The 19,731-nt window shown below is 47.9% G+C and overlaps 2 protein-coding genes across 2 annotated transcripts; both read right to left on the reverse strand.

Moving 5' to 3' along the window:
- Positions 1-4,476: 4,476 nt before the first annotated feature.
- LOC119163552 (uncharacterized) lies at positions 4,477-11,657 on the reverse strand. The gene is made up of 3 exons (XM_037415572.2): positions 11,529-11,657; positions 10,124-10,148; positions 4,477-5,969 (listed from the first exon to the last, which is right to left on the reverse strand). The coding sequence occupies exons 1-3, from the start codon at positions 11,565-11,567 to the stop codon at positions 4,570-4,572; spliced, it is 1,464 nt and encodes a 487-aa protein (XP_037271469.1). The 5' UTR covers positions 11,568-11,657; the 3' UTR covers positions 4,477-4,569.
- A 4,953-nt stretch (positions 11,658-16,610) lies between these two features.
- On the reverse strand, positions 16,611-18,311 carry LOC119165606 (uncharacterized). The gene is made up of 2 exons (XM_037417725.2): positions 18,127-18,311; positions 16,611-17,380 (listed from the first exon to the last, which is right to left on the reverse strand). Exons 1-2 carry the CDS (start codon positions 18,206-18,208, stop codon positions 16,809-16,811), a joined length of 654 nt encoding a protein of 217 aa, XP_037273622.1. The 5' UTR covers positions 18,209-18,311; the 3' UTR covers positions 16,611-16,808.
- Between the last annotated feature and the right edge of the window lie 1,420 nt (positions 18,312-19,731).

The following is a 19,731-nucleotide window of genomic DNA, read 5'->3' on the forward strand; positions in this document are numbered from 1 at the left end:
AGCCCGCATTTTACAAACACGGAAATATACGGGCTCGCACTACCTCTCTTGGTTCCCTGCCCACATGGGCAAAGACGTTCACCCACAACAACCCAACCTCAACGAAATGGCTCATGATCGAGCACGAGAACTGACCCGCCGTGACGATCAATCAGCCACCGAAGAGCTGGGCCCAGACGTGCAGTTTAATGACCCACTACTCACCTTCCATGAAATTACCTCCCACTACCGACACAACAGAAGCCGATACCCTTTACCCCATTCAAAACTAGCACGCGCGCAAGAAGTAGCCTTTAGAATGTTACAAACGAGATCGTACCCATCACGGGGCCGACTCAGCCATTATAACTCAGACATAAATTCACAGTGCCCAGATTGCACAGAAGTGTACTGTTCACTCGCGCACATGCTCTGGCAATGTCCCGCGTTACCTCAGGGACCTCTCACCAGTGAGTCCGACTGGGAGGAGGCACTCAGGAGCCCCAATCTCCGAAACCAACTTAAGGCAGTCCAGAGGGCCCAAGAACTGGCGGAACGCCACCACGTTCCCGCCCCGACTCGGGCGTCGCCTACGGTAGCGGCTGCTAGGATGTCCCACGTGGGCACCCTGGTGGCTTAAACTCCTCAGGACCATATATTAAAGTTCTTGACTGACTGACTGACTGAGGTAATTAGTTTCTACAGTGAGGGAATGCGTCGGGCTCAAGGAGGCAAGAACGGCCGCCCGTACTTTGTCGGCTCCACTTACGTACTCTTGTTGGAACAGTATTGATAATAAAGCACACAAGTGAACATTTTATTAATATGGCGCTATTGCGCATGAATAACCAGCGCGTGGCACCAACATCATCACCATCAGGCTCTAATGAACCGAACAGAGAATTATTAACATTCAGAAAGAGGAACAAGAAAAAGACTAGCGGAAAGTTCTGCAGCTGACACGTGACCTTATAAACCAATGACAAAGCTCGGGCGGCAGCAGTGAGACCGGGCTACCTGGACTGAAAAAGCCACCCAAACGTAGGTTTAGGCCTGGTCGCACAGTAAATTTGCTCTTTCTCTCGTTGGAATGAAGCATGACTGGCAGTGTTCCGAAGAAATGTCATGAAAGAAGGGAATAAAATGTCGGGAGGTGGGGTGGGGGTTGGATAGGTAAGTCACTTCGCTGACTAGAGTACGTGGACGGGAAGAACACAATGAGAATATAAAATCTATTCATACCTATCGCATTCACACGCAAAGACGATTTCCGTGGATGCTCGCACCAATTACTATCAACGTCAAAAGTTTGCGGGACGTTGGATCCACAAGAAATGCGAATTTCTGCTATATAGGTGACCAATGCTTGTAATTAAGCTGGTGACTGTATAGGTAGGGAACGCCAAGTGCACTGTGGAACATTTATTTCTAAATTACGTTCCTACACAATGCGTGGAATCGATCTTTATCGATGATTTCACATCCCGCAAACTTTTGCCGTTGATAGCACGCTCGTTCATATCCGTGAAATTAACCGCTTTTGCGTGTTTAATACACATGATTTTGCCGTACCACATATAGGCTGGCAAAGCAGCGTCCTGCTCTTATTGTAACTGGGAATATCCACGGCGCTCACATTGCTACAGCACCGGAACCCCACCCAAGTTTTTCGATTGCCCTTGGCGTGACACCGCGTTTCAACGTCACCAATGGAATGCACCGCACTTTCTGGTGCTGGGTTTGACCTTTTCGTACAGTTGTGTCGTTCGAAAGGGGGTGTCGCCACCGCTCAGAAATATTCGCAGTTTCGCTAAACTGGGAACATCCTGCATAGCACCTTTGCTCTTAGGTAGAGAACATGAACGTCCCGACAACGGCTGCGGTGTCCCTGCAGTTAACATTTATGTGTTAGAGGAGAGTGACACTTACTTTTTGATACGTCTACTAGTATTTTTACATTACTAGAGGAAACTGCGCTTCAGAAAAAAAGAAATTCAGCTGCCATGGTTTTCTTCCTAACGTGAAGGACAGATACACCATAGTTCTGTGGAATGGGCTTAATTTCTTTATTTCTTTCGTAAGATAGCGTAGTGTATGAAGGAAATGAATCCCGCGGGCTTGCTTCTTTGTTCGACACAACCTTAGTGAAAACAGGCAAATACCGAAGCCAAGGAAGATATAGGGGCCGTTAATTGTATCCCTTTAAGTGTATATGATGTAGATTTGAAGAAAGTAAAGTGGGCGAAAAGACAAATTGCCGATGGCCGAGGCCGAACCGGTCACTTTCGGATTAAGCAGGTTTGGTCTCTGCCGCAGCAAGCTGTCTTTTTGTCTACTTTAATTTCTTCGCGTTTATCTGACTACTGCTACGATACAGTTAAAACAGTACAGTTAACGTCCCCTATATCTTCCCTGGCGTCAATGTTGGGCTGGTTTATTATTAGGATAACGTACCTATGTGCAGCCGTTCTCACCGATGAGCCTCGAGGGAGTTGAACGTGAACCACTTATGGTCACCCAGTAGAAACCACGGTGGTCGGCTGGTTGGGTATATTTAATGCATTTACATCGCTTGAAAAAAAAAAAACTGAAGAAAAGGAGAGAGAGAAAAGGCACGCGACTGACAGTTCTCTAGCGTCCTACATGTTCCGCGCTTTTTTTTTCTCTCTCTCTCTCATTTTTCAATTTGCCTTGAGCGTCCGAAATGCGTGGAAAACCAGTTTCTAACCAGTCCAGTTCTCGGCTTCAAGGTTGGATTATCTCAGGCAGTGCATTACAGTGTCTGCGTCGAGTGCGCGTCTGAATGGTATCGGTGCGTGACACAATGGCAGATTTAGTGAAGGGACAAAGTTTTGTGGTCCTTCATTGGCATTTCGTTGTTTCTTGGTTCGCTGCTTCTCGAATCCTAGAACAGTGGTCTACTTATGTGTTAATAGAGAAGCTGTTCAAAGCAGGTCACATGAAATTCGGTGCACACCAAAAAAACTATCATCATCGTGAATCAGTCTGTGCCACTGAACTTAGGCTAAAAGCACTAATCACCTACTACTCCAAACTGGATTAAACCAGGGGTAACAACAGGACAGCGGGTTTGCTTCAGCGAGCGTCTGTACGGAGTGCTTCAATGGCACGTAGAACGAGAGAATACTTGGAAACGGCAAAGGCAAACGGTGGCTGCAAGAAGAAACCGAAGCGATGGAAGCCGCACGCGAATGACGACGTGACCTTACGACGGGCGAACGTTTGGTTTCAGCGCAAGCTTCTGTCTCTGGTGTTAATAACATCAGGAATGACTCGTTTGGTTTCAGCGCAAGCTTCTGTCTCTGGTGTTAATAACATCAGGAATGACTCGTTTGGTTTCAGCGCAAGCTTCTGTCTCTGGTGTTAATAACATCAGGAATGACTCGTTTGGTTTCAGCGCAAGCTTCGGTCTCCCAGTCAATAACGTCAGACATTGCTCGTCGCCCCTATTCGTCGCCCGGAATCCCCCGAGACACAGCAGCAGCAAGGGCTTGGTGGACGTTGGGGTCCGGGCTGCGGATCAGGGCCTCCCAGGATTCGAGGGTGTGTGAACCGTTGTTATGACTGAGACCGAATTTGATACATCGTCATAAAATTCGCGCTGGGACAGGAAAACTTATGGGTGTCAGTTGCTGTAAAGTATGAGGTTTACAGTTTTAGAAGAAACCAGATTAGACTTCAAAATTGTCCAGCTTCGCTGTATCCAGCCTATCGCAAGTTAGTGCGAACTTCATGCTATTTATTTATTTATTTATTTTATTTATTTATTCATTCATTCTGCACCAAGAGCCCAGAAAGATGTTATGGAGGGAGTGGTTACAATAAACAATAAAAGACGTTCAAACAGTTATTATTTTTATTAGTTTTTAGAGATAAAAGTGGAACCGGTATGTGCATTCTTGAAAGACAATGGGTCATCCATGATGGCGATCGAATGGTGAGGGCTGTTCCACTTGGTACTGGCCTTTAACAAGCAATCTTCGAAAAAAAAAATTGCACGCCTGAAAACATTAAACTGATGATCAAGACGTGACGATATGTAGCAAGGTTCTAGATCGAGCTTCCTGTTCAAGTCATTTGTTTTGGTAAATAATTTTTCAGAAAAGGCAATGACGAGAAATCTTTCTTAGAAGCGGCAAGTTTATGAGGTTCACTTGCATGGTGGTTCTGATTGTCATTTTGACGTCTTCGCATTCTGTAACGCTGTCGCCTGCCTGCCTGCCTGCATGGGTATGAAGAAAAAAACCTGAGTAAAGCTATAAGAGAGACGGTACATACAGAAAGAACGTAGCGTTTGTCTTGAGTGGTCTACTTCATAGCTTCATCTTTTTGGCACTTCAAGTACCATACTGATGTTTTATAATTAGGAAAATTGAGATTTTAGGGATAAGCTGACGTGCGGTGTTACGGAGGTAGTCGTGACTCACAATCACGGCCTTCGTTCCACGTTTTCGTGTCAGTAAACAGTGAACTTCGTGACATCAACAAAATTTTATTACTTTTTAAGCACCTGAACAAGTCTTTTACACTACACTGTCGCACAAGCAACACCTATTCACTGTTCTACGTCTAACGGCCAGCAAGTTGTTGAGCGGCAGCCTGTTGGTAGGCCTGTTGTGCTGCAGCCTGTTGAACGAGACCACCCTTAACGGCTCCCTTGAGGGCTCCCTGAACTTGGGCTTGGGCTTGTTGCTGAAGAAGGCCACCCTTGATTGCTCCCTTTAGCGCTCCCTTGACCTGTGATGCCTGCTGTTGTTGAAGAAGGGCTCCCTTGACGGCTCCCTTAAGAGCTCCCTTGACTTGGGCTTGAGCTTGCTGCTGAAGAAGACCACCCTTGATGGCTCCCTTGAGGGCTCCCTTGACCTGTGATGCCTGTTGTTGCTGAAGGAGTGCTCCCTTGACGGCTCCCTTGAGTGCTCCCTTGACCTGTGATGCCTGTTGTTGCTGAAGGAGTGCTCCCTTGACCGCTCCCTTGAGGGCTCCCTTGACCTGCGAAGCTTGTTGTTGCTGAAGAAGTGCTCCTTTGACAGCTCCCTTGAGGGCTCCCTTGACCTGCGAAGCTTGTTGTTGCTGAAGGAGTGCTCCCTTCACGGCTCCCTTGAGGGCTCCCTTGACCTGCGAAGCTTGTTGTTGCTGAAGAAGTGCTCCCTTGACCGCTCCCTTGAGGGCTCCCTTGACCTGCGAAGCTTGTTGTTGCTGAAGGAGTGCTCCCTTGACGGCTCCCTTGAGTGCTCCCTTGACCTGCGATGCCTGTTGTTGCTGAAGGAGTGCTCCTTTGACAGCTCCCTTAAGCGCTCCCTGGACTTGAGCTTGGGCTTGCTGCTGAAGGAGACCACCCTTGATGGCTCCCTTGAGGGCTCCCTTGACCTGCGATGCCTGTTGTTGCTGAAGGAGTGCTCCCTTGACCGCTCCCTTGAGGGCTCCCTGGACCTGCGAAGCTTGTTGTTGCTGAAGAAGTGCTCCTTTGACAGCTCCCTTGAGGGCTCCCTTGACCTGCGAAGCTTGTTGTTGCTGAAGGAGTGCTCCCTTCACGGCTCCCTTGAGTGCTCCCTTGACCTGCGATGCCTGTTGTTGCTGAAGGAGTGCTCCCTTGACAGCTCCTTTAAGAGCTCCCTGGACTTGAGCTTGGGCTTGCTGCTGAAGGAGACCGCCCTTGATGGCTCCCTTTAGGGCTCCCTTGACCTGCGATGCCTGTTGTTGCTGAAGGAGTGCTCCCTTGACGGCTCCCTTGAGTGCTCCCTTGACCTGCGATGCCTGTTGTTGCTGAAGGAGTGCTCCTTTGACAGCTCCCTTAAGCGCTCCCTGGACTTGAGCTTGTGCTTGCTGCTGAAGGAGACCACCCTTGATTGCTCCCTTGAGGGCTCCCTTGACCTGTGATGCTTGTTGCTGTTGAAGGATGGCTCCCTTGATGGCTCCCTTAGTCTGGTATTGTTGTTCTAGAAACCTTGCTTGTTCGTTACTGTGCCGTCCTATTTGAGAAGGAAATGTTCATTATTTTCATTAGAGTATGTTCCTGCGTGCAATGAGCTTTTGAGAAAAAAGGACTGCCTCAAATGTTTATGAGAGCTGAGAAGTTAGCAACTCGTAGCTGTTCACGGTTTCCAGAAATCACCAAATGCGGAAAGTTTTCCTATCCGTGAACTAGAAAGTTTCAACTACGTCTGTGTTATCCAAGCCTATACTCGGCGGACGCATGTAAAGCGTGCGGGGAAAGGGCCACACTGCGACACATGCATTGGGAGTGTGCTGAAGAAGTTAATGTCGCTTCCAACGCTCACTTCACTATGCAGGTTAGAAAGGGACGAACTCTGAGGCCAATTGCTTTGGAGTCTGTTCTTAGGCGCTTACACTATAGCGCGTTATGCGCTTACATTATAGCGCTCAACACGCGTGAGCATTAGGGACAGCCGAAGAGTAGACGGGGTAAACTCAGGCGCTAGTTGGTAATCTTTTTGTTTATATGCTTCCGCTTGTATTTATTGAAGCGCAATATATATATATATATATATATATATATATATATATATATATATATATATATATATATATATATATATATATATATATATATATATATATGTTCGTTCCCGAGTTCACGGCCGATAAACCGCGTTACAACCGAGTCGTCATACATGGCGCAGTATGGAAAGTTCGGAGCCGGACGGTCCCCAGGTTGGCGGGATAGCTGCTGCCACTGGTCCTTGGTAGAAAATGAGCAGGCAAGCTGGCGGCATTCTTCAGCGTGTCGGGTAGCTTCGGACAGAGTTGCACTTTCGGACTCATCAGGTTTATATGGCAGAATAGTGTCTACTGTATTGGAAGGCTCTCGTCTGTATAGAAGAAAGTACGGCTAAAACCCAGTGGTAGCTTGAAGGCGGCTGTTTACGGGCGGGAGGAAGAGCTTGTGCGACCTGATCTTGAATGAAGTCGTGCAGTGTAGACGTCAATCTGCGTGGTTGATCGGATACACAGGTCATCAAAGAGAGTTGACGAGCCACCTCAGCGCGGCTGAACTCTTGCATCTTTGAGAGAAGAGGAGCATGGTCGTCTCCTATGCCAAGGGTGGACAGGCTAGACAAAGAGTTGTCGGGCGCCCGAGGGACGTCGGGTGGAAGGACGTTGCCTGCGCAACTCGTCGAAACTCTGGCATAAATCGGTCAGTTCTACGACAGTGCGAGGACTTTTAGAAAGCAACATTTGGAAAGCGTCGTCCTCAATGCCCTTCATGATGTGCTTGATCTTAAGCTCTTCGGACATCGACCCGTTAACTCGCTTGCAAAGGTCTAGAACTTCCTCAATATAGCTTGTGAAATTCTCACCAATATGCTGAGACCGAGTATGCAAGCGTTGTTCGGCACGGCGTTTGCGTACCTCAGGCCGTCCGCAAACTTGTGTGAGGCTCGTTTTGAAGACCGACCATGTAGGGAGTTCAGCTTCGTGGTTTATGAACCACAGCTTGGCCACGTACGACAGGTAGAAAGAGACGTAGGCCAACTTGGCGGCGTCATACCATTTGTTGTGAGCACTCACTCGCCCGTACATAGAAATCCAGTCATCAACGTCCTTGTCTTCTGTGCCTGAGAAAACAGGGGGATCTCGCAGACGCAGAGAGCCGGTGCAGAAGACAGTAGGCGGTGCCGGTGGAGGAGTTGGAGTGCCTCTTGCGTCGGTAGGCACAATGGACCGTAAAATGCGATTCCGAAACTCCAGGCTGATCGAAACCCAGCAGACTCCACCACTTGTAGTCTCACATGCTGTTTGTGGTCATACACATGCAGTTTTTTGCTCCGGAAACTGCATCATTTAGTTTTTCAACTGGTTGTCAGTGGTAATCGAGGCTGGCCAAAGATGAGAGGGTGAGCGACGAAAGGGCGAAGGTGATCGGCGTCGGCTTGAATGGTAAGTGTTCCACGTCTCAGTCGATGCGGGCGAAGATGGAGACCGCTGCTGTCCAGATGAATAACGCCGGGCGTAATAATACCCACTGGAAAAGTACCGTTCGCGCATGTCGTACCCGCGACGCTCGTCCTGCAGGCGCATGCAGCAGAAGCGCGATATATGGCCACGATATCCACAGTAAAAACGTGTTGGGCGAGACGGGCGCGAAGACGGGTAGTAGAAGGCGTTCGGCGCACCGGGAGATAGCGCACTCAAGTGGGCAGACGGAGGGTCGGGCTGCATTGGCCGGCAGTGGACCGGTGGTGCAGCAGCAACGGACGTGAGCGATGGCAGCGGCAACGTAGAGTTTACGTTGCGATGAGGCGCGGCCGAAACTTGCGCGTACGTTGGCGGGCTGGACGGAGGTGGCTGTACGTGGGCTGGACTGGTGAATGATGTTAGTTCCTCCCTTACGATGTCACGCAAGGCCATAATTGAAGGCTGTGTGACAGATGGAGAAGGTGGTGAGAAGCCCATTGATTGGAGTTCTTCGCGTATGATCTCCTGTATCATGTCACGCAGGTCCCGGCCTGCTGGACGGTGTTCGCTATTGCCCGAGTGAAGGCGAACAGAATCAAGTTCGTCGAGACGCTGACACGTAGAGACGGCGTCAGCGACAGTAGAAGGATTCTGAGCAACAATGGCATTGTAGGCAATGCTTCCGAAGTCTTTCAAGATGTAACGCAGTTTGTCTGACTCGGACATCGAAAAATTAACGCGCTGGCAGAACGCAAAGACATCCTCAATGTACGATGTGTACGACTCACCGGGATGTTGTTGGCGAGTATCTAGGGTTCTTTTCGCTAGAGGGGATTGAACGGCAGGTGTGCCGAATACTTGGCGAAGCTGCTGCTTGAAGGCAGGCCAGTCGATGAAGTCAATCTCTTGGTTCAAGAACCGTGTCTCGGCAACGCCTGTGAGATAAAGCGATACTCGGCGGAGCTTGTTAGAGTCGTCCCAGTGATTAGTTGCGCTTACTCGCTCGTAGTTATCGAGCCAGTACTCCACATCTTCGCCGCGGAGACCAGCGAAGATCGGAGGGTCGCGCTGGTGGTTTACGATGTAAAGAGGAGGGGCTTGCGGCGCAGGGATGGGAGCAGAAAGGGCGTCCGCCCACTCACTCTGAGACATGTTGGCAAACTGAGGGTACAAGCGGTGGCCTGAACGGAGTTCCAGCGAGTAGACGTTGTGGGGAGAGGACCGAAATCGTCACTCCACCTCCACCACGTATGACTACTCGGTTGTAACGAGGTTTATTGGCCGTGGACTCGGTAACGAACAAGCGCAACGGACCCGAAGATGAAGCGCCCGTTCAAAGACGATGATCGCTGTCAGCCAGAACAGGTGATGATGATTGACTGCTGTCCAGATGAGGATGAAGCGCATAATAGATGCATATCAACCACTGTGTTCTACCTGAAGCCTAATTTCATCAAGATGGTTTCTTTCAAGTGACAAAATCTCGTATAACGCGTCAAGAGTCGAATAAACACGCATGCGCATTTATTCTGATGCGGCTACAGTGAACCATTGGAGGGTTCAGCGCCGCGTCGCCAGAAGAGGGCAAAAATCCGAAAAATAATCAAGGAGGAAAACGCGTGCGTGCAGGAGAGTGTTGCTACGTTTAAAATTTAGGGCCTTTAGCTATAGGCTAGCAGACCAGCTTTGGGCCGTCGGCAAGCCGAAGGTGCCGCCCGGGTCCAAGGACTCTGAGCGGTCACCTGAGGCACCGCCACCATGATCGATGGAGGGTGGGAAGCGACAAGGATTGATCCCCTCTTCCCCCCGCCTCACCCGAAGGAAACTGCCGGACTTTAAATAAAGTTTATTCGTTCACTCTGTAAGCAGATGATGCTTGTGGGATCTCGAGATGCTATTCGATGCCAAGGCACACACTGCTGTTACAAACAGACGCTTGAAATCGGAATATTTGGAAGCTCTGAGTTCTTCGAGTGCAAAGCTTTAGTTATCTCACTAATTTCGTAAAACTAGTCACACTACGGCTTGTAACTAGGCAGTTATTACCTAACAAAGACGTTATCGGTTCAATATATAAGATGAAAAAAGCAACTCACTAAAGAAAAGGCACCGTAATAAAAAGAGCTTTGGAGGCAAGGTGACTATCTACAAGTCAAATTTTTAGGTGATTTAGCAGATTTGTAATTGTGGACGTGCTGAGTCTTACCTTCGACCAGGGAACAGGCAAAAAGCTGCAAGTATATCAAGAGAAGAAAGCAAAGCTACGTTATGACATGCATCACAGCGGCTACCGATTATGAAGATGCGAGAAAGTTAAAAATAGCAAAGTGTGTGCGCAAAACATTGACTCAATATTCTCGAAAGTTCTGATAGTTTTTTGGATATTACGTGTACTGAATGAAAAAAAAAACAGCAACCGGTTCTCTAAAGCGCTGTTTATGCATTGAATGATTTTAACACAATGTGGACCCTGTAGAAAATAAAATAAAAACATTAACGAGATCTAGAAGAAATGGAGGAGTATGTCATCGGGTCAAACGGTTGTCTGTTATTGAACGGATGTAGCCAAATCAAATGCACACATATAGAACTATGACGTTTTCACTATGGCCCTTATCTGCTACTGAAGCTTTGTTTTAAAGACGAGGTAGTTTAAGTCGAAGCTTAGAAAGCCTCATCGGTGCTGATCGTCGTAAATATTACGACGATCAGCACCGATCAGCAAGAATGTCGAACGTTCGAATTTCTTAGTGATTTTGTTTATTTAAACGCAAAATAACAGGAGCAAAAGCTACGTGCATGAAGGCGGACTGTAGCTCTGCAGTCTCGAAGACGTGCGTCTTGTTGGAATTCAGACTTCGTGCATCGCATCCAATTTCAAGAGGTGACAGACCTTATCATAGTTTGATAATAGCCGATCATTGTCGTCGTCATCATTATCAGCATCATAATTTTTTTTCGTTGTCCGCAAACGGACGAATACTTCTCGTGATCTACGATTGCCTTGCCTTTTGATCAGCCGAGTTCCAGCAGTTATTGGCTGCGTTGCAGCAAGTCGCCACCGATTACCTGTCCAATGCATCACGAGACGTCCTCATCTCTGTTATTTCCCCCTAATGTATACTTGCAAACTGCAGGAAAATACTGTCGCTAAGCTGACTTATCTCGGCACTGCGAAACACTCTGTCTTTATTCTTTTCTATAATTCTCAACGCAATTGAATATCGGTAAAACAATGTGCAGGGCTCATTTTAGTGGGAGAAAACGCGGCATGATGCAATATTTAAAACCAAGTGATTTTCGGGACACTTATGAATTCCCGCGTACCAATCATATAGCATGTCCCCGAGCATGGGCAACTGTTCGTTCCAGCACGTCTTCAGCTTTCAGTGGGAGCACGTCTCCCAACCAACGAACGCTCTCTACGGATCTGCCGTGAAAGCCTACACTTACAAGAAGTGGAACTTGGGCGAGTTTTGGTAATTAACATTGAACAAGTAGGGCGAAAGATAGGGACCAGAGAAAGAGCAGTGGTCGTCTGGTATTCCTGTTCCGTCCCGTGTCCCTGTATGTTGCGATGCTTCTTCAATATCAAGTCTACACTTGCTTACCGCAGCGGCGACCGCCAAGGGGAAGGCGTAGGTCCTCATCTTGGTCACTGTCACTTTCTGCCTGCCCGAAAGCGATCCTCCGTCGTCCCCGGTGCTGGCCAAGATATACCCTCCCGGATCGGGCCTCGAGAAAATGCGTGATCGAAGGGTGCACGCAGTTGGTAGGATGATCGTACGCACGCACGTTTGATTCGTGGCGGCCGTTTTACGGCCTTTACCGAACCAACGGTGCCTCACGGCGGTGTCCCTCGGAGAAGCTAAGGTGTCCGTCATAAACTCTACCGCCGGGTCGATCACGCATAAATCTCGGGATACCGCGAGACAGCAGATCGTACGTAGGTAACGTGAGCGGCTCCGGGCTGTTAATGCCGTACTCGGATTTAATGCATTTCCATGCCCCGACGAACTAGAAGAAAAAAAAAAAACAAGTTACGTGAGTAAGAAAAAGAAAGATTTCCAGGCTCTTCCAGCCGATGTCGTTTACTGACCAAAGTGAGAGCTGCGTTCGCCGAGGTTCGCGACGGTCTTTCACATCTTTTTGTTGTTCATTTTGCTGTTACGAAAATAAAGAATGATAAACGAACCTATAGGATGCGTAATCAGGTGGATCCCGGGGGCTCGCGGTGGGCTTGCTTGCTCGGCTTATCGCATGTCGCTGAGGTAGCGGAAGCTCCGTGGTCTATATGGCGTCTAGACACCAGAGTGACGTGGGCCCGGGGGGGAGGCGGGCACCCTTTGAACACGGTGATGCCCGATTGTTAACGTGAGCTCCTGAAACGTCAGTTTGGTACGTATACTTCTCCTTGGTAGCTGGCAATCATGGTCTAGCCGTTTTCATAGGGTGAACCAAAAGTCAAGTCACACTACGCCGTTGATAATGCCAGTTTTACTTTCTAGCAGGCAGTTGCGATTTAGAAAAAAAAAACTAAAAGACTATTCCTAGAGAAACGCGGTTAAATGTGAAGCTGTTTTGAGTGCAAGCTGAATTGGGGTCAAAGTCCAAAGCTAACGACCACCCGACGACCCGAAGAAATGCTGAGTGACCTGTTGCAAAGCAGGTGATTTTATTACTTGATTTCCCTTCTTTAAACGTTGAATTTCTATAAGGTACATGCCGTTAAGCTATAGTTACTTTTAGGTCCTGTAACCGTTTATTACGCACGTGGACCTACACTTGCACGGACGAATACACATTTGCCCAGTATTGCATTGTGATCCCTGTTGAAGACGGTCAGAGGCTCTGCCATTGTTACGTCACACAGTCTGCTTGCAAACGTGAGATCAGTGCAGAAACGGTTTGGCGTTGTGGGTCTCCACCGTCTTTGGCTTCAACGAGTAGTGATCCAGAACGATCCATAGCGTGATCTATAGCTACGGGCACGATCGCGTAAGGCAGCCTATTTTTCTACCGCGCGCTGTACTAGCGCGTGACAGACAGGAATTCTTTGCGGTTGCGGTTCTGACAGTTCCTATTGGTAAAACTGCGAGTTTAAACTACGGTGTGCCGTGATACGACATGCGCCATTAGCCTAGTGTGCGCGCAGAAAGTTCCATATCGAGCTTGCACAGATAGTTTCATCCCATATTTTCGACTTGAACGCGTAGATCGGAGCGAATTTTATCTCAATAAACCAGATTAGTAGCGACATAGTTGTCCGTCGTGATTGAGTGTACCAGTCGTCATACCGTAAAAAAAACACAAAAAAGGGCAGATCCCACGTACAGTGGGAATTGATGATATGCGAAGCACCAATGAGAAATGTTTATATGTCACTTCAAAGTCAGCAGAACGTTACGAGGTGGAGGTAAATGATGCCGTACATGACTTGCGCGTCATGATTATCATGTTTGGATGTGTCGTTTACCTTCGTCATCTATTCACGTCACGTGATACCAAATTTAGTATATGTGAAGCTAGCTAAATGGCCACGAGCACGCTATGAGCGTGGTGTGTTGTCATGTTCTTACATGACACGCGTGTCAGGATTATCATGTTTGCACCAGTCATATACTTTCGTCATCCATTGACGTCACGTAACACCAAAGTTGATATATGTGGAGCTAGCAAAATGGCCGCCAGTGCGTCATAAAGGGCCCAATATACTCCGATGTAGCATTGGGCACAGCGACGCTACGTTAGCAAAACGCGAGCACTCTATAGTCTGACGCCAGGCGCGACCGGAGCTACCAGCGTCCGTCGGCACTGCCAGACGGCAACCGGTGCAAAATTCGCGCCGATGCGTTACCCAGAGAACACTGCGTCTACCTCTTTACGTGACGGAGGGACGCCGGACGCGCTGGAACGCGCATGCGTCAAAGCAACGCAGCGCGGCGCGCGCCTGCAAGTATATGGCAGGACCGGCGCCTGGCATGGCAACGCCGGCGTGACGCAAGGAAATGAACGCCAGCAAGCCCGCACACCACGTCACGTCGAAGTGTATTGGCGCCTTGACTGTAGCATGTAGTCATGTTCTCACATGACACGCATCTCATGACTATCATGTTTGCACCAGTCATGTACCTTCGTCATCCATTGACGTCACGTATTACCAAATTTGGCATACGTGAAGCTAGCGAACTGGCCGCAAGCGCATCATGAGTGTGGCATGTAGTCATGTTGTTACACGACACGCATGTCGTCATTATCATGTTTGGATGTGTCATTTACCTATGTCGTGCGTTCGCGTCGCGTACTACCAAGTTTGGGACATGTGAAGCTAGCGAAACGGCCTCGAGCGCATTATGAGCGTAGCATGTAGTCATGTTGTTACATGACACGCATCTCATGTTTATCATGTTTGCACCAGTGTCACACCTTCGTCATCCATTCACGTCCCGTAATACCAAATTTGGTATAAGTGAAGCTAGCAAAACGGCCGCCAGTGCATCATGAGCATGGCATGTAGTCATGTTGTTACGTGACACGCATCTCATGTTTATCATGTTTGCACCAGTATCACACCTTCGTCATCCATTCACGTCCCGTAATACCAAGTTTGGTATAAGTGAAGCCAGCAAAACGGCCGCCAGCGCATCATGAGCATGACATGTAGTCATGTTGTTACGTGACACGCATCTCATGATTATCATGTTTGAACCAGTCACATACCTTCGTCATACCATAATACCAAACTTGGTATATGTTTACCATAATACCAAACTTGGTATATGTGCCGGTAGCGAAACAGCCGCGAGCGCATCATAATCGTAGCATGTATAGTCATGTTGTTACATGACACGCATGCCGTAATTTTCATGTTAGGGTTTGTCGCTTGTTTTCGCCATGCAATCATGTCATAACATACCAGTTTTGCAACAAACCATGTGAACGAAACCACCGCAAGAGCTGCAGGACCATGAAATGTAAATCATGACATTCATGACATACATGTTATGATTTTCATGTTATGACTATAGTCAAATATGTTCTTCACAGTCAGTTATGCCATATCAAGTTTGGTTTCGATACGATTATCGAAACGGCCAGGAGAGCTAACAGTCGTAGTTGGCGAGATAGATAGATAGATAGATAGATAGATAGATAGATAGATAGATAGATAGATAGATAGATAGATAGATAGATAGATATATAGATAGATGCGCTCAAAGTCGCCGAAGTTCCGTAAGAAATGCTTCGCATTTAAAACAATTGGGGTCGTGTTTGATTCCGCGAGTACTGTATGTGGACTGTACAGCCGCGCAACTTTTTAACCTGAAGGCGCGAGCGTCGTCCATCCAGTCGACAAGCGGAGTTTTAACTGAGCACAGCGCCAAAGGCAACTCGGATACGTGCATACCTGCGATCAACAGTACTGTGCACCGCCATTCTGCTAGGCTGCTCCGGAAACATGACGCCCTGAACAGGCGCTTCGGTCGATGCTCGCGCGTTCAGGTTAAAAAGAATGGGTGGCTGTACATGTGTAATCGATGGTTTGACGATGCGTCGTCTGCTCGTGAAGAAGTATGAAAATACAAATTAAATAAAATGGCACTGACCAAAATGAAAAAAAGAAGTTTAGAATATAAAAAAAAATGGCGCTTCGGCTACCGCAGGGTAGCCGAAACGTCATTTTTTTAGTTAATTTTAGTGAAATATAACCGATCTTGGGCACGCTTTCTTGTTTGATGCAGTAAGACACTGCGAGTCTAATAAGGTGTTTAACGTGAGAGTGAGCCGCAAAATTTTCGACGAGCCGTAAAAACTGAATGCAGAATGCTTGACGCAAAACGTGGGCCTAAAATCGTAAGATGGCAGTATCAAAGCCGTATGCATTATCAGTGGCAAAAAAAAAAAGGCAGCAAAAGTATTCTACAATACAAGTCGCAAATACGTGATTGAAATAAACACATTCCGGACTAATCCTTTATGAATTTTTATGTATATCAAAGATGCGTAAGCATCTCTCGATCATTGAAATCGTACAAGCGCAATGCTCAAGATTATTTGAAAGCAATGGCAGCATGAACGTTTACAAATATGCCGTTATTATGAAGTAACTTCACTTCCTTAAAATGTTTTCTTTTTAAATATAGTGATAGGTCAGCATGGTTCACTAATCCGCCAGTAAAAGGGGGTCGCATACGGTTCTGCAATACTTACAAAAAGACAAAAAAAATAAAAATACTCCCTTTTTACATGGAGTGCAACGCAGTTCAAGATGGGCAAGAATTTTTGTCAGCAAAAACGTTTAGGACCGCGTGGCTTGCGCTTGGACTCAGTCGTCGTAAACGTGACCTGAACTGGCTCCGGCTGTGCGCTACCGGAACTAATCGCGGAGGCCACGATACGAATATGAAGAATCACTAAGCGAGGCAAAACAGCCTGTTAATGGTGTAAATAACGGATCCGTTTGTTCCTTGCGCACAAATCACTTTAGTTATTCTAAACAAATAAAAAAAATCCCGTTACACGTCGTAAATTCATAAAACTATTTCTTGGTACAAACGCATTCACTACAAGAATTTTCCTTAGCTTGCACAGTTTTGCACCTAATGCATGAAACAGTACAGTCGGCTGCTCGGGATTATTTCATTTCAAAGGGCAAGTACCCGCCTAACGAATAAAGATGATCGCACGCAGAATCGGACAATGTTTTTTTTTTTATTGCAAATGAAGATGAGGGTTGGTGCTGGTTCTATTTTTTATACAAATGCAGATGAGGCTTAATCTTGGATTGTGCCAGTCCAAGTTATGCATGCAGGTAAGTGTAATGTCCTTTGTCACTCACACTTGAGACGGTTCGCCTCTAACCAGGCGCCGTTTCGAGGACCTTGGTCTCCTCAGAAAGGAAGAAAGTCTGAGAAGGACACGCGACTGCAAGTCTGCTCGATGCGGTCGCAGTTGACGTTCTCCAGTAGGGCGAAGATGCGGCCAACGTGTTTCATGTACGGGGCCGGCAGGCCGGCCAGTTCCATGCGCAGGTGCACGTTGTTACGAGCCGTCTCGGTGAAGCGGCAGATGGCGCTGAGACCGCAAGACGGCCCTCCTCCGGTCTCCGTGGACGCCTGTCGCTGGCCCAGGGGCACCATGAGGGCTCCCAGGGCCGCCACGGCTGCCAGCCCCGGTAGCAGGAGTCCGGTGGTACGCAGCACCCACAACACCAACAGACCGAGCATGAGGAGGACGACGTGAAAACGGGTCGGCTTCGCGACGTGACGGGGCTGGGCCAGGGTCACGCCCGTGTCGGTGACGACGTCGGGACGCGCCATGTGACGGAACGGTGACGAAACCGGGTTTGCGGCGCCTTCGTCCTTCGGCGCGACGCCCATGGCGTCGGTATGCGGCGACGGCAGTTTCATTTTTGCCGCCTTGTCGCACTTGGCTGGAGAACTGGCGAACCATAGCGTTGGTCCTAGAAAAGAGACCAGTCACTGTTTACTTAAAACATTAGACTCATTGGTTCTTCCGTCACAGTTCCAAATGAAATGTGCAAAGGGTATAGCAAGTAGTAAACATACATACTGACGGAAAGGCAGTGCCAGAACGTAACAGAAGAAAAGACATGTGCTGTCTTGTCTTCGCTTCATTCCTTTTGTTACGCTTTGGCGCTATAAACCTTTCCACCAGTAACCCAAACCAACTCGCGCACCTATCTGTTATTCTGGAAACGTGTGCTGGAGTCGTCGTTCAATGGCGAGGCGTCTGCTTTCAAAGCATTGCTCGGATGGAATCTGTCACAGAAAGACTCATGAGAGCAGCCACTGCACAGCACAGTTGACAGAAGTATACGCATGCGTCAATGGTACGTATAGTTTTGCTCAATCGTGCCCATGCTGGCTGCTTTTCATGAAAATGTTTGCCTGCTTGTTCAACTAAGCCAGATAACAGCGCAGGAAAGCGATTGGCTTCGCAATGAAATACGACGCGAACTGGGACTTTGCACCCACAAAAAGAAAGGTTGCTCGAAATCAGATTGAAGGTACAGTCAGTATTAAAAGCTTAGAAACAGAACTATGTCCAAAGCACACGCTTTGTGCGCTGTTACAGCCACCGTATACGTGTGCTAAGCATTGCATTCTGTTTTTCTATTTGTGTTTTTTACGTGTCGCCGTGATTTTCGCAGCGAATACAGCCATCATTCAACAGGGCATCACTCACCGAACAAAATGGCCACCGCGGCGACGATGGACAGAACGAAGATGCCGAGAAGAAACAGGGAGACAATAGTTCTAGAACGCATGGCTGGTGGCTGAGAATGCCACAGGGGCAGCCGCAGACACTGTACTGTCGTGTGATTCGTACTACTCTTTACTCGCTGTAGGCCGCCTTGTGCGTATCTGTATGTAGGGTCACGTGATCAGGCAACAATGATAATTCGTTGACGATGATAAGGTTTAGAATGTCATTGATGACGTGACCAAGCAAGGTGACTATAGACAGCGATGGTTCGCAATCTACCCTTTGTAAAATGCGAACTGATCGTAATTTGTGCGGGACTTCGAACAACCGGTATGTGTCGTGGCCTATCAGAAAACTGTCATTATCGTAGATGTGTATGCAAGAGATATTGTCGAGTCCAGTTATATTAACAATATATGGCGCAATATACGGCTTAACGTCCCAAAACCACGATATGATTATGAGAGACGCTGTAGTGGAGTGCGGCGGAAATTTCGACCACCTGGTGTTCTTTAACGTGGACCTAAATCTAAGCACACGGGCCTCAAACACTACAGCCCCCATCGAAAATTCAGCTACCGCAGCCGGGATTCGAGTGCCAAAACCACTAGACCACCGTGGCAGGGCGTCCAGTCCAGTCACGTGACAACATTGAAATTCCACAGTCTGGTCACAGGGACAAGGATTAAGTTTGCACATGAATTGTAGAGTAGCAGGCCAGAGCAAACAGGCCGACCTCTCTACCTTTCTGTAAATAAATTCTCTCTCTCCCTCTCTCTTACACTTGAAGCAACAAAGCCTTCTTCACGATTGTAAGTTTCATAGTTGCACTGCAGAGATATATTGGACACAGGAAAATCGACGCTGGAAGTCGAAACGAACCGCATGCACTTTGCACACGTTGGCAGGGGATTACAGAGTCATCAGTACTCCCCAGACAAGTGGGAGCCGAGGCCAGGCAAGAAACATTAGGCGTGCCCATAATTTTACGCGGCCATCTGTTAATGTTCGGATTCCCGGCATGATCTCGAATTTGATTTGTTCTTTACAGGTAAGAGCAGGGGGGGGGGGCGCTGTTGGTCGGGCTTAAATGACCCCTGAACCGTCCCTAAACAACAACAACAAACAAAACAAAGAAACAAGTACATTACTCTCCTGGCGTTTCTCGTCTACGGGGCAAAATTCATGACGTCAGCGTATTACTCGCGCGACGTCAAGAATAAATAAGCTCTTGATCCGTCGATATACGAGGGATATCTGTTGTGAATTCTCCCTTGGCCTGATTTTCCATGCATGCATTCGTATGCCAGTCCTGCTCCGGCTCCCATGGCAATTAAGCGCGATAAACAGATTTAACTTCGTTTGCTGCATTTGCGACTGCGCAAGCGAAAACGGAGCGTGTAATCGGAAAGTCCGAAATCCTGAACGCTCACTGATAACAATCCACGTGTTTCTTAAGTGGACAGGAGATTGATTGATATGTGGGGTTGAACGTCCCAAAACCACCATACGATTATGAGAGACGCCGTAGTGAAGGGCTCCGGAAATTTCGACCAAGCGAGGTACTTTACCGTGCACCCAAAT

This window comes from Rhipicephalus microplus, chromosome 9 (assembly GCF_043290135.1).
Source record: "Rhipicephalus microplus isolate Deutch F79 chromosome 9, USDA_Rmic, whole genome shotgun sequence".
In the NCBI taxonomy this organism is placed as follows: Eukaryota; Metazoa; Arthropoda; class Arachnida; order Ixodida; family Ixodidae; genus Rhipicephalus; species Rhipicephalus microplus.

What these genes read in the sequence shown, in the direction of transcription:
- LOC119163552 (XM_037415572.2), bottom strand. Translation starts at nt 11,567, where the DNA reads ATGAGGACCTACGCCTTCCCCTTGGCGGTCGCCGCTGCG. An exon ending in CCTTGGCGGTCGCCGCTGCG is followed by an intron (nt 10,149 to 11,528) that starts GTAAGCAAGTGT and finishes ATATACTTGCAG; the next exon opens with CTTTTTGCCTGTTCCCTGGT. An exon ending in TGCCTGTTCCCTGGTCGAAG is followed by an intron (nt 5,970 to 10,123) that starts GTAAGACTCAGC and finishes CTTCTCAAATAG; the next exon opens with GACGGCACAGTAACGAACAA.
- LOC119165606 (XM_037417725.2), bottom strand. Translation starts at nt 18,208, where the DNA reads ATGCGTTCTAGAACTATTGTCTCCCTGTTTCTTCTCGGCATCTTCGTT. An exon ending in CGCGGTGGCCATTTTGTTCG is followed by an intron (nt 17,381 to 18,126) that starts GTGAGTGATGCC and finishes TCTCTTTTCTAG; the next exon opens with GACCAACGCTATGGTTCGCC.